This window comes from Benincasa hispida, chromosome 5 (genome assembly GCF_027475165.1).
Source record: "Benincasa hispida cultivar pf3 chromosome 5, pf3_genome.v1.1, whole genome shotgun sequence".
Lineage (NCBI taxonomy): Eukaryota > Viridiplantae > Streptophyta > Magnoliopsida > Cucurbitales > Cucurbitaceae > Benincasa > Benincasa hispida.
This window is the reverse complement of record NC_143482.1, coordinates 65788971-65802642: the sequence shown is the minus strand read 5'-3', so window position 1 is coordinate 65802642 and position 13672 is coordinate 65788971. Positions and strand designations below refer to the sequence as shown.

Genomic DNA, 13672 nt, shown 5'->3' with positions numbered 1-13672 from the left:
AAAAATGAAACCGGATGTATAATGTCGGTTTTTTTTTATTTTTTTTTTTAAAAAAGAGGATCTTTAATGTCGATTTTAAACCGACATTAAAGAACCGCTTTTCTTTTTATTTTAAAAAAAAAACCCATTCCTCCCATTTTTTTCATTTCCCACTTCAATCCCCCCCCCCCCCTTCCTCCCTCCCATTACCAGCCACTGCACCTCGCCTCGCCGCTTGTCGTTCCTGCTCAACACCATCTCATTGACTGCCGCCGCACGCTGCACTCTCAGCTGCCGAAGTATTAGCCGACCCTCTCGGTGCAGCATCCTGCATCTGGCCCTCGCCGATTGTTGTTCTTTTCAAGATTATTGTGTATCATGCTAACCATTCACTAATGTACAAGTAGTTTACATTCCTTATCTTTAGTCTGCTCTGTCTCTCTAAACTTCAAGTTGAGACATTACTGGAATATTTTAATACTTGTATGTTGTTTTATGTTTTGCTGACATTGGCTTGTGTTGGAACAAATGTTGTCCCTCTACGGTGTTCTTATATCAATTCTAATATAATTGCTCTCCTATGGTTTTATTGCTTCAGGTTTCATGGGTGCCATGATATCAAACTTGGCATTTGTATTCCGCAACATATTTTCGAAGAGGGGCATGAAGGGAAAATCTGTTAGCGAGATGAACTACTATGCATGTTTATCGATTTTATCTCTGTTACATTTGACGCCATTTGCATTTGCTGTGAAAGGACCACAATTGTGGGCTGCTGGATGGCAAACGGCAGTTTCTCAAATTGGACATCATTTTGTTTGGTAATTTTATTAACATATTCGTTTCTTGGCATCGATTGGGAAGTTATCAGCTAATGATTGATCCACTTTATTCATGTTTTCTCCATATTTGATTGCTCGTTTGATGATTCTTCTGTCTGATTAAAGCAATATATTAACATGATATTATTGAGCACTGTACTTTATTAAAGTAAAACCATCCTGATTAATATTGGGAATGTCTTGCTTATGGGATTTTCATTTTCATACTTGTGAACTAAAATAGAAAGCGTCCTTCTATCAATTTCATGCGGGGGAGCATCCTGACGGTTCAAACAATAATTTCTAGAAATGGTTGTTTAAACACCTAACTAGATTAAACCAAATACCACTTCTAGTTTCAGGACAAAAAAAAAATTATGCGAAATCTCATAATAAACTTGGTAATCTTTTTGGCTACTTCTGAAGTAGTAACATGGATTTGTAGAATGAGCTTGAAATAGGAATATTATTTTCTTGTTATTCAAATTTATAATTAAGCAAGTTGCATGATGTTTGTCATATGATTGAATCTTGTGTTGCTGATTTGAGCCTAAAATAATGCTTATTGTATCGATTGTTTGCTGTTAACGTAATTTTGTAACTATATGGGAAAAAATATAGGTGGGTTGTAGCGCAAAGTATATTCTACCATCTCTATAATCAGGTGTCTTACATGTCCTTGGATGAGATTTCTCCCTTGACGTTTAGCATTGGAAACACCATGAAACGTATATCAGTCACAGTTTCTTCCATCATCATCTTCCGCACACCTGTGCAGCCAGTCAATGCTCTTGGAGCTGCCATTGCAGTTCTTGGAACCTTCATATACTCGCAGGTGATTCCTTGTTCTTTGAATTTTCTCTTCCTTGGTTCTTCTTCTTGGTTCTTTAGTAAATATATCATCTCATCTTATTAGTATGGGTCTTGAAGATAACCTATTGGTCCATACTTGTGTTAGGATAAGATAAGGTTTATGTGTTCACATTATTCCCATGTCAAAGCCCCCAATAAAAAATATAAATAAAACAAAGAAAAAGAATAGGGGTAAAAAGATATAGAAACAGAATTGCCAACTCTGTGATATGCACTCTGGTCACAAGATATTAGAATTCTGACTTCATTGTTTGTCGCATAATTTCTTGAATGCTGACTCGGAAATGTAAATGTCGAAAATCGATTTTCTATTTTTTCCTTTACAGGGTATAGAAACAAATTTTGTTGACATTTCTTTTTCTTCCCTCCTTGAAAAGAATGTTTATATTTCCCTTAATATTCTTGAGCATCTTTGATAATATTTACATCAGATTGAATGCAATAATGAGAGACCAACTTTCATAATCAATATAATTTGTTGACCAAATATTTTCCTCTGTTTGCAAGCAAAGCAATGAAAAGAGAAGAAACGAACCACAAATTTAGGTTTACGATAATGCAGCATTAATGTATCGGAGAGGGAAGTATGTCTCATAGTACATTTAAGGCAAAAAAGAAAAGGGAAAAAAGCAACAAAGAAGGCGAAGAAAGAGAAGCCATGAGGTCGTTTCGGAATATTTAAGACCCAAAATTTTTATTGTAATGAAGCAGGAGCAAGCAGCTGTCTTGTTGTATATATAATTAATGTTTAGATTTATAAGTTTCTATATGGGTGGGTTAAGTAAGTTATTAAGCATTTTGTTGCAACTTCTTTGTTCGAGAAGATGAGGAAGGAAGAAAAGGAGGTTTGAAGGGATCGAAGGAGGGAAATGGTTTTTAATACATAATAATGACAAGAGAACACCTTGTCTTTTGTCTCCTTTGCCTATTTGATTATGAATCATAAATTATTATGTGGACCTCTCTTCTTTTGCTCTAAAAGTTTCAATAATCACAAATTATGTTGTCGTGGAAGTATGATGCTAATTGCTATTTACTTCTGAACATTTCAGGAGAATCTTCAACAATGGCTAACTCATGAAAAAGCATGGGATCAGTTTGTTAACCGATCTAGTTCCGATACTGAGGTTTTCTGGAATGATGCTAGACATTTGAAGCCTGAGCCTGTTTACAAGCGTCAAGTGAGTATCCTTTAGCTTGTCTTGAGTATTGGACTTGTTTTTATATCTAAAGTTGCTACTCTCTCCTGTTTAAAAGCGTCAAGTGAGTATCCCTTATGCACATTCCCAATAAACACAGTTAGTTGAATATGAATTCTGATAACATTTTCATTTCAATCCTTTATCTAAAACCTTTTTTGTTTGTGTATTTTTTAGGTGTTTGGAAGGGGTGGGGAGGAAATGAATCTCTTGCAATAGCAGGTGATTCAGGTGAAAATTGTTCCTGGTAAGTACATTTTTGAATGCTTGCAGTTTTAAGCACAGTTTCTAAGTGTTTTCAAGTGACTCTAATGATATGAAAATTCATGTTTGAGAAGTTATAATGTGCTTATTTCTCTTTGAACCATATTGGATTAGAATGTAACACCCGTTTATGACTCATGGGTACTATTTATTTGTAATTTAGATTTTATTCAAGGTGCTTGAGTTTGTAGGTCGCACTATGGTAGTTTGTGGGTTATTCATACACTATGGTAGTCTTTGTGACAACTTTTGAGGTTTAAAGTATATTATGAGCTAAATTTGCTTATTGATGTATGTGTTCTTGAATATTCATTTTTTGGGAATTCTAATAGTTCTGTTGAGAACAAGTGGTTGTGAAACATTTTTGGGAGTGTGTTTCTTTGAACAGGTTCAAGGTAAATTTTTTGTTTTGTTGTGGTACCATCGTTATGCTGCCGAAAATTTTCCACTGTCTTCATATCTCATATCTAGGTAGCCAAGCTTCTCTTCTTCAAGATCTTGAAAAAGAAGATTCTCTCATTTATTCAACTTTAGAGTTTTCTTGTTTTGCAGATGCAACAAAAGAGTAAATATTTGGTATCGCAACCTCTTTATGCTTTTTCTTGGGGAACTTTAGATCTAACACATTCACTACAAGAATTTTGCCTTGAATGTACCATTTATGCACATTCCCAATAAACACGGTTAGTTGAATATGAATTCTTATCACATTTTCACTTTCAATCCTTTGTCTTAAACTTTTTTTGTTTGTGATCCTTTGAACAACAGTGGTCAGACAAAGATGCCTATAACTAGACACTGCTGAAGCTAGGGGGTTGGTTCGAGAAGAATTATGAAAGGATCCATACTTACCAAGTGGAGAGAGACAGTAATCTCATAATGTTTGTAAAATCATAATATTTGTATTACTTGTAATTTGTGTTTTCAAGGCCCGAATTATTGTATAGCCTTTTAAATTATAATTTTATAGCAGAATTTGTGGATTAAATGTAATAGATTTAAAATCCATACATGAATATTATGTCATAGCCACAACGTTCAACGATGATGTGTCATGTTATACTTTTTGACCAAAAAAATGGATTCAGCAACGGAATTTTAAAAAAAAATAGACAGATTCGGACTTCAATGTCGGTTAATAATTAAAAAAAAAAATAGAGGCTTTAATGTCGGTTGGAAATTTCACTGAAGGTCTTTAATGTCTGTTGCAACCGACATTAAAGACCTTTAATGTTGGTCGGAAATTTCACTGGATGTCTTTAATGTCGGTTGCAACCGACATTGAAGGTTGTGTTATTGAGGCCCTTTAATGTCAGTTTAAAACCGACATTAAAGGGCTTTAATAACACTATCTTTAATGTCGGTTTAAAACCAACATTAAAGCCCAAATTTCTTCTGTAATACATACCCCCAAAAGGATTGAGGTAAGTGAGCATAACTCATCATTGATCAGACCATGTCTAACAAGGTTCGATTTCTCCTTTCTACAACACTGTTTTGTTGTGGTGTTTCAGGTGTTGTGAGCTGGGATTGAATTCTATGATCTACTAGATAGTTCTGGAACTTTAAATCCATATACTCGCCACCTCGATCAAATTGAAGGGTTTTAATTATTTTACTTAAAAAAATTTCTATCTCGGTCTTAAATTCTTTGAACTTTTCAAGAGTTTCAAACTTGTGACTGATTAAGTAAATGTAGCCATATCTCGAGTAATCATCAATAAAACTAACAAAATATTGATAGCCTCCTCATGATTTTACACTCATTGGAGTTTGAGAGGCTCTTTGGCACGAAAACCATTGTCAGAAAAAAATCTTTTTGTCATTTTTTCCTCAGGACATGATTCACATGGAGGTAAAGAACTATCTTCTAACTGATTTAGATGACTGTTTTTTTAATCTCTCAATCCTATTGAGATTAATTCAAGTTTGAGGTGCCAAAGATAGGCGTTAGGAGAAATTTTCCATTTTTTATTTTAAGTCTCAGCCGTTTTAAACATCTCTATATTTAGAATGACCTTTGCTTCAGTTGGTTTTAATATGTACAAGTTATTTGCGAGTCTTGCAGAACAAATATGAACACCTCTTGAAAAAACAAACACTTCATTAGATTCAAAAGATATTTTGTACATATTTTCTAGCAGATAGGAAATGGAGATTAAATTTCTTTTCATCTTAGGTACATAATACACATTCCTAAGTAAGATAAAAGACTCTCCAAAAAATAACTTGACATCTCCCACTGCATGAGCTAAAATGACTTCACCCATTCCCACCTTGAAAGTTATTTCCTGTTTAGAAAGTTCTATCCAAGAACTAATTTCTTGTAGAAAAGTGCAAACATGATTAGCGGCGCCTAAATCTAATATCCAGGTGATAACTTGTAAAAATACAAGTTATTTATGCCACCTTATCTAGATATTGCGGCCAAAAGTTAGTAATTATGCGCTAATTTTATGAAAATTAGCCTAATATGGCAATAATTATAAATGTTTGCGATTACACCCACTAACACCAAAAAGATGGAAGATAAGCCAAACTTTACTCTATTTTGTAGGAGACCAAGTCACTACTTGCACTCAAGGCTCACAAGAGACTAATCAACGCATCTCTGTCACATTGCGCCCGTCAATCAACAATGAAGAGACGAATACCGCAATGGCGGCGTAATGCGACAATCGATCCGAGAGCTGTGTTTCAACCGCATGCAGTAATAAAAACAAACACCGCATGCGAACCTATGATCGAAAGATGCAACTGAGCAACACAAGAGTGGAGGATTGAAACACGTGTACAACTAACGGTTGTGCAGAATTGACGGTCAGATTTCATAACAGAAGGAATAATATCCCTCCATCTTCGAAATTACCATAACCATGAGTGGGGACCACAAGGCCGGAGTCAAAGATCTGCATCTATAAATACCTCATTGATTTCAGAGAAAAATATGCTACTTGATACGAGGCTAAGTGCTGCTAGATTGTAGAGAGAATGCTGAGTTGAGTGCTTAAGAGAAGAAATCCAGGAAGAAGATGAGATAAGGCCGAGAGGTGAATCTCAGATCCAACCTACTAAACACCCGATCAAAAGCTCTGTGCAAAGATCCCTACTATCGGTAGAGCAAGCCTGAGAGGGAAGCTCTTCCTACCATCAAATCCATCCTGTCCGGCAAGCAGATCTCCATTGAATCTATGTCAAGACATTGGCACTATTTGTATTCGTTCTATCTCTCTTTCATTATGTAGTTCATGTTTTCTTTATCTCTTCATTCACACACCATGTATCAAACGCTTAGTAGAAATATTAAATGTTTCGATAAATTCCATTTACCATTTTCTGTCCATTTTCGTTCACCCACCTATCACTTTCTCCATGATATCTTCTTAATCCTCTGATGAGCAATATGAATCACTAAGAACTTAATATGTATTAAAGATATAAAATACGTTTAGCTAAAGCATGCTAGACAGCATCTTCACCTGTGAAAGCAGAAGTGAAGGTGTCATTCTGATCTATCGAGAGAAGGTCAGAAGAATGCGTTAACTAAAGCGAGTAGTACTTCCAGACATGGAAGCAACCTTGCGTTCATTACGTTAGTCTCTGAGAGGTGTACGCCAAGAGAAGAGTGGAACAGTATTTGTACCTTCGATCCAATTAAGAACTTGTGTTGTTTATATTATTTGTCTTTCTCTTTCTATTCTGTTTATAAGACTTGTCACCCCAGCCCATGTCTTTACATAACTTTCACAGCCAACCTTAATCCCAGCATCTTGTACATGTAGTCTGTATCTTGTATCATCTAGTTTAGGTTTACTATCTTTTTATGTTTTTAGCGCATCTTTACTGCTTTCCTTTATTTTATTGCAATTTATATACTTGTACAAACACACTTTTAAAGATTGAAAACCTGGTCGCATGTATCATAAACGTACCGCAATAACCTAAACCAATCCCTGTGTTTGACCTCGGATCATACCGAGAAACTTGCGGTGGAATTACACTTGGTTCCATTGTAAGGAAACTTGTGACAACACATGGCATACTACATGAACATCCATAATTAACGCATAATTAGATGTAGTATCGCATCAGTGTGAGCAATTTATATCATCCATCCAAACCGTTACACCGGGTTGGGTGAGTATTCTCCACTAGACATATTTCAACTACTAGTAAATCTGATTTACCTTGTTTTGCTTTTTCCGCTTTCTTTTCAGCCAAATACTAGTAAATCTGATTTACCATGTTTCAACATCCTCTTCGCAATGGAAACACCTTCCTTTGGGAGGCTTTTTTTTTTCTTCTTAACAGTGGTTTTCTTATTCCATTTACCCTTCTTCTTCATCGGTACAGATTTATCTTTTAAAGAAGAAGGAACAAACATTTTGTTATCAGTGAGTCCTATTCCAGACGACGACCCCTTAAAAAACTTCTTAGGTTGAGAAATAACATTTACTTCTTTTCCTTAAGTTTCATCATAGATTGATACGTCTGTAACTTGTTCAACAACGTGGCCAAATTATAAATAATTTTGTTCATAATAACATTGGTTATGAAGGGCAGATAACTCTCCGGGAGAGATTCCAATATCACACTTACTTGAGTTATCTCATCTATCATCGCCCCATGAACCTCAGCAACATTAAAATGGACCATTATATAGAGAACACGCTCTCTAATGTTGGAACCATCTTTCATGCGAGTACTATAGACATATAATGGCTTCCTGTCGAACAGAGGATGAAGGTTGCCCAAAAACCTCTTGAAGTGATGCCATTATCTCACGGGCAGTGGGCATTACCTCATGTTTCTTATTAAATACATCTGATATACTTGCTAAGATGTAGGCCCGGGCTTTTTCATTAGCCCTTACCCACCGATCATAGATGTCCCAAACATTTCAGTTCGCTGTTGTACTGGGAACCGGAGGACATTCCTCTGTCAACACAAACCTCAAATCATCCACAACTAATATTGTATAGATGTTGGATTTCCAGTTTGAATATCCTTCATCGTTAAACTTATTGGAAGCTAGCAGTTATATAATTGAATTCGACATTTCTAAAAAATTTAAACAAATTCTATTAACCTTTATGCATCTAAATCTAATTTTAGCAAAATAATAAAGTACCCAATAAATATTTATTTATTTCCAACGATACTTTAGTGATTTAGAACAGTTGCTACCGAGGGACAGTTAACAATTCCTTCACTGAAGCAAGACAATTCTTGACCAAATACTATATCAGAATAACTCTTTACTCCTATAGTTCTTTTGGTTATCATTTTCGGTCAAGATCTTTACTAACAATTAGTAATTCTCATAAGTGTGACCCGCAATTTTTAGATCTTATAGAACGGTATGAATATGCCCCCAAAATGGAAGACAATACCCAAGACGAAACTATAAGATCCTAATAATTTACTGAAGTTTGAGTTGTTCCGAATCCTATGTTATAACCCTTCGAGAGGATCTCCATGGTTAACAACTAGCAAGTGCCGCCTAAGAATGATAGCAAACGCAACATAGGAATCTCACGATTCAACCTAATAGAGGAGACCGTAGGACAATGTTGACAAATTTCCTTCACCAAGTTACTATGAGCTACTTCCCCCATTCACCTTGTTATTGACCCATGCAAACACTTTCCGAATGAAGTAGTCACGGTAAAAGCGACACAAAGTCAAGATGGATCTCACGGTGTGAACTCTTGAGGGCGTGAGAGCTAATAAATATATATTTAATATATTGTTAATCTCCCACTGAAGTGTTCTAAATGTTAGGGTATTTATTTACTTATGTTAAAATGGCTAACTTTTAAACAACCTAAGTCTATATTATTATTATCCAAGTATAACATTTATATTTGGATATAACCCTACGATCTCTAAGTGTTTAAACCAGTTCTAAACCTCACACCGCTCACGCAAGCTTATAAAATCAGTTAAACACACTCAATCTTTCGATCATAATCCCCAGGTAGGAGGTGTTACGTAAACCATCAACTTAAGTACCTCTAGCCTTAGATAGGTTTATGAACCGATTTGAGTATGTTACCAAATTTTATAAGGTAACAATCTATTTTAACGGTTAAAACTAGTTGTTAACCTAAGTGAGCATGTTGTGTATCTTTGTTATGGGTTTTAAAGTCTAATTACATTTTATAACAACTTACAAAAATTAAACATGCTAAACATCCACAACATTCATCAAAGGCATTTAATATAACATTTAAATTAAAAGAAACCCTATACGTGCATACTATATATTATAACGGTTTAAAACATACTTTCAATGCATGTAACATGCTTCCTACGGTGGAATTTTAAATCTACATGGCATACTATATGCATATACAAGATTTATTTAATTATAACATACATCTCATGCATAAACAATTAAACACATACTGATATGGTTTTTAGTTTTGGCATTTTTAAGTAAACAAAAGCCTATATATTACAAAAAATAGTTGATAGCTCCAAACCACTTCTTGACCTCTTCGAAACACTCCAAACCGGATCCAAAAAATGTTTGAACTAGATGTGAACCACCTGTACCAAGCCAATCAAACCAATTTTTAAAATGAATCGAGTCAAGTTTGAAGAAGATCGGTCAAACCAGTCAATCTTCTTGGTTCAAGAATCTCGCTTGAATTGAAATCTGACTAAAACATGATCTCTCGCTGCAAGTTGAAATCTCGTTCAAAACTTGATCTCTCGTTGGCTCGTTGAAATCTCGCTCAAACTACCAGAATCTCATTCCTGGCTTGAAATCTCCTTCGAACTTGATTCAAAAATCTCGTTTGAACTTGAAATCTCATTAGGATTTCCATCAGAACCTCGTTCAAACTTGAAATCTCGCTCAAACTTGATTCAAAATCTCGTTTGAACTTGAAATCTTGCTTAAAATTCAAACAGAATCTCGCTCGAGCTAGAAATCTCACTCAAACTTGATTCAAAATCTCGCTTAAACTTGAAATCTCGCTCGAACTTGGTCCAATTTTGCTGGAAATTCAAATAGTAGCTGAAGAACTAGAAATCTGCAGCTCAACCTTCTTCACTTATTTCTTCAATTACATCCTAATTTCAACTTCTAATGACTCCATATGAATTATAGCTGTTAAACACACATTAAGGCCCGCCAAACAAGAGCCAATTACAAGAGAAACAACATAATTGAAAAGATTCAAATGCCAAAATACTGAAAATCATATCAACATACTATTTCGTGCATTTCATGAAAAAAAAACACCCACCAAACTCAAATTAACAATAAAAAAAAACACCCACCAAACTCAAATTAACAATAGTTAAGTGCTTAAATCATGCTCTGATATCAATTGAAGGAATGATATTCATAAAAGGATTTGAAACATATATTACCTTTAAAGATTTCTCCACGAATTCAGTTGAAATCCACCAAGATAGAGCTTGAAACTTTAAGAGACTACCACCAAGATCTTATATACTATGCTCAAGCTGGAGCATGTGGTGGAAACACTAAATCAAGTTGAATTGATGAAGAACAAGTTATAGGGTTTTCAGGTTATCACTTCAGAAAGTATAACTCTGAAAATGTTCCATGTTCTTCATGCATGGAGCTTCTATATATAGGAAGAATTCATGTAAATGTATAGGGTTGCATGAAGAACAGCTCCAGCTTGAAGATCATTTAAACTAGAAATGGAATTTGGTGACTTTCCAATAAATATGGTTAGTGGATTTTTCCCAAAAATTGAAAAAATCCACTAACTAAAAATGATTTAAAAAATCATTATTATTTTTATTTTTATTTTAGTTTAGTTTTATAAAATTAATTCAAAAATAATTAATTAGATAAAACTAATTTTAATTGTTTTTAATTAAAAATTTTAATTACAAAATTTTAATTTAATATCTAAATATTAAATTAATAAAATATCAATATCACCAATAAATCAATTTTATAGTTAAATCATAATTTAAATATTAATTGATTTTTCATTTTCATTTAATTTCAATTAAATTAAACGTTTATAATTGTATCATGTACAATCAATCGAAGACCCTAATTTCATTCATCAATACTTAATTTGTTATTCCAATTTAATGAGCTAGTAGAGGAAATTAATAGACCTACAGATCATGAGCTCCACCGATCTGTAATTAATTCGTTGAAAATCCTTTAATCGAATTAATTATTATTCGTTAACTATCAAAACACACAACTATAGCTCGATAGTTGCAATCTCTTCACTGTAGATGTATTTTTGTCCATATAAACGATAATCAGTAAGTCGATCCAAGTCCACACATAGCCCACCCTCTGAATTCTCACACTGAGAATACCAAGGTAGCCTTCTTGGTGGTGTCATACTCAACTCAACACTGTCGAGGTTCTGTGGAGGTCGTTCATGTTGTTGGGGTGTTCGTGACCGAGGCGATCGCTGAGTTTGGTGTAGTGTAGCGGTTGTGTTGGATGAGCGTTTGGGTGTTGCTATGATCGAGTGTTCGTGATCAAAGGAGCATTGTGATGAGTTGACAAAAGTGTGTTACTCTTATCCTTGATCATTTGTAGAACATGTTGTAATTTCTGTATTTAAATGCATAACCATATATTTCTGTTTGAGATTGTAATTGTAAAGTTCATATACGATTGTAATTTGGAATGATCTTTCCGCTGCTCATGAAAATCCTCGTGTTCGATTTCCTTTAGTCTCAACTATGGCGGTAGGAGGTCTCCAGTTGACTTTACAAAATAGGTTTATCATTCTGAATGATGTTTATGTAGTTCCCGAGTTAAAGAGAAACTTAATTTCTGTAAAGTCTTTGCTCGAATGTAATTATACACTAAATTTTTCTGTAAATAAAGTGTTTATTTGAAAAATGGTGTTCATATATGTTTGGCTCAACTGGAAAATAATTTGTATCTGCTAAGGCCGTTAGCAACAAATTCCCTCCATAACATATAGATGTTTAAAAGTGTTGTAACTCAAAACAAATGACTTAAATTTTCTCCTAAAGAAAATACTCAACTTTGGCATCTATGTTTAGGGCACATTAATCTCAATAGGATTGAGAGGTTGATGAAGAATGAACTTCTAAGCGAGTTAGAAGGAAATTCTTTACCTATGTGCGAGTCATGCCTTAATGACAACATGACTAGAAGACCTTTTATTGGAAAAGGTTATAGGGTCAAAGAGCCTCCAGAGTCAGTGCATTCAGACCTTTATGGTTCAATGAATGTGCGAGCTAGGGGAGGCTATGAATACTTCATCACTTTTACTTATGATTATTCGAGGTATGGGTATGTTTATTTAATGCAACATAATTCTGAGCCCTTTGAAAAGTTCAAAAAGTTCAAGGTTGAAGTTGAAACGCATTAAGTAAGATTAAAACGCTTCAATTTGATCGAGGTGGAGAGTTTTTGGATTATGAATTTCAAAACTATATGATAAAACATGGTATAGTTTCCCAAGGTACACCTCAATAGAATGATGTATCGAAGTGGAGAAATCGAACGTTGTTGGACACGGTTCGTTCGATGATGAGTTACGCTTCCTTACCTGACTCGTTTTGGGATTTTGCAATATAGACTAGAACCTATATCTTGAACTACGATCCCTTCAAGAGTGTTGCCAGAACACCTTTAGAGTTATGGAATGGTCGTAAAGCTAGTTTACATCATTTTCGTATCTAAGGTTGCCTAGCACATGTGCTTAAGGCTAATCTTAAGAAACTGGAACCACTTTCAAGGTTATGCCTATTTGTAGGCTACCCCAAAAGGACACGGGGGAAGGGGGGGTTATTTTTATAATCCTAAAGAAAACAAAGTGTTTTTATCGACAAATGCTGCTTTTCTTGAGGATGATCATATAAGGGAGCATAGACTTAGAAGCAAAATTGTGTTGAATGAGCTTTCCAAAGAAACTACTGAATCTTCAACAAGAGTTGTTGAAAAGCCTACTACCTCAACACGAGTTGTTGACGTTGGTTCATCTAGTAGGTCAAATCCACCTCAAGTGTTGAGGGAACCTCAATGCAGTGGGAGGGTTGCAAATCCACATTCGCTACATGGGTTAACCTAAAATCCTAACTATGGTAGCCAATGGCAAGTTGAGGATCTGCTGTCTTATAAGAAGGCAATGGAGAATGTCACAAAGATGAATGGTTCAAGGCCATGGATCTCGAAATGGAGTCTATGTACTTCAATTCAGTTTAGGATCTTATAGATCAACCTGATGGGGTTAACCCTATAGGTTATAAATGGATCTACAAGAGGAAACAGGGTGCTGATGTGAAGGTGTAAACCTTCAAGGTTAGACTGGTGGCAAAGGGTTATATCCAGGTAGAGGGAGTTGACTATGAGGAAACTTTCTCAACTGTTGCCATGCTGAAGTCTATCCGCATCCTCCTATCCATTGCCTCATATTATGACTATGAGATATAGAAAATTGATGTCAAGACTACTTTTCTGAATGGAAATCTTGAGGAGACCATTTATATGGTGCAGACGGAGGGATTCATAGTCCAAGGTTAAGAGCAAAAGGTTTA

General features: G+C 34.9%; 1 protein-coding gene across 2 annotated transcripts; it reads left to right on the top strand.

The window, feature by feature from the left end:
* The first annotated feature begins 212 nt into the window (after nt 1–212).
* LOC120078411 (glucose-6-phosphate/phosphate translocator 1, chloroplastic-like) lies at nt 213–4184 on the top strand. 2 transcript variants are annotated; one of them, XM_039032680.2, is made up of 6 exons: nt 213–800; nt 1422–1635; nt 2726–2854; nt 3050–3119; nt 3689–3819; nt 3905–4184. In XM_039032680.2, the coding sequence occupies exons 1-4, from the start codon at nt 583–585 to the stop codon at nt 3089–3091; spliced, it is 603 nt and encodes a 200-aa protein (XP_038888608.1). In that variant the 5' UTR covers nt 213–582; the 3' UTR covers nt 3092–3119; nt 3689–3819; nt 3905–4184. The 2 variants fall into 2 exon arrangements, with proteins under 2 accessions (XP_038888608.1, XP_038888610.1); XM_039032682.2 differs by having other exon boundaries at nt 3671–3819.
* The last annotated feature ends 9488 nt before the right edge of the window (nt 4185–13672 follow it).

Excerpts from the sequence above, each read along its gene's own strand:
- LOC120078411 (XM_039032680.2), top strand. The coding sequence starts at position 583 with ATGGGTGCCATGATATCAAACTTGGCATTTGTATTCCGCAACATATTT. Across the intron at positions 801-1,421 it reads ATTGGACATCATTTTGTTTG|GTGGGTTGTAGCGCAAAGTA; the intron begins GTAATTTTATTA and ends GAAAAAATATAG. Across the intron at positions 1,636-2,725 it reads GAACCTTCATATACTCGCAG|GAGAATCTTCAACAATGGCT; the intron begins GTGATTCCTTGT and ends TGAACATTTCAG.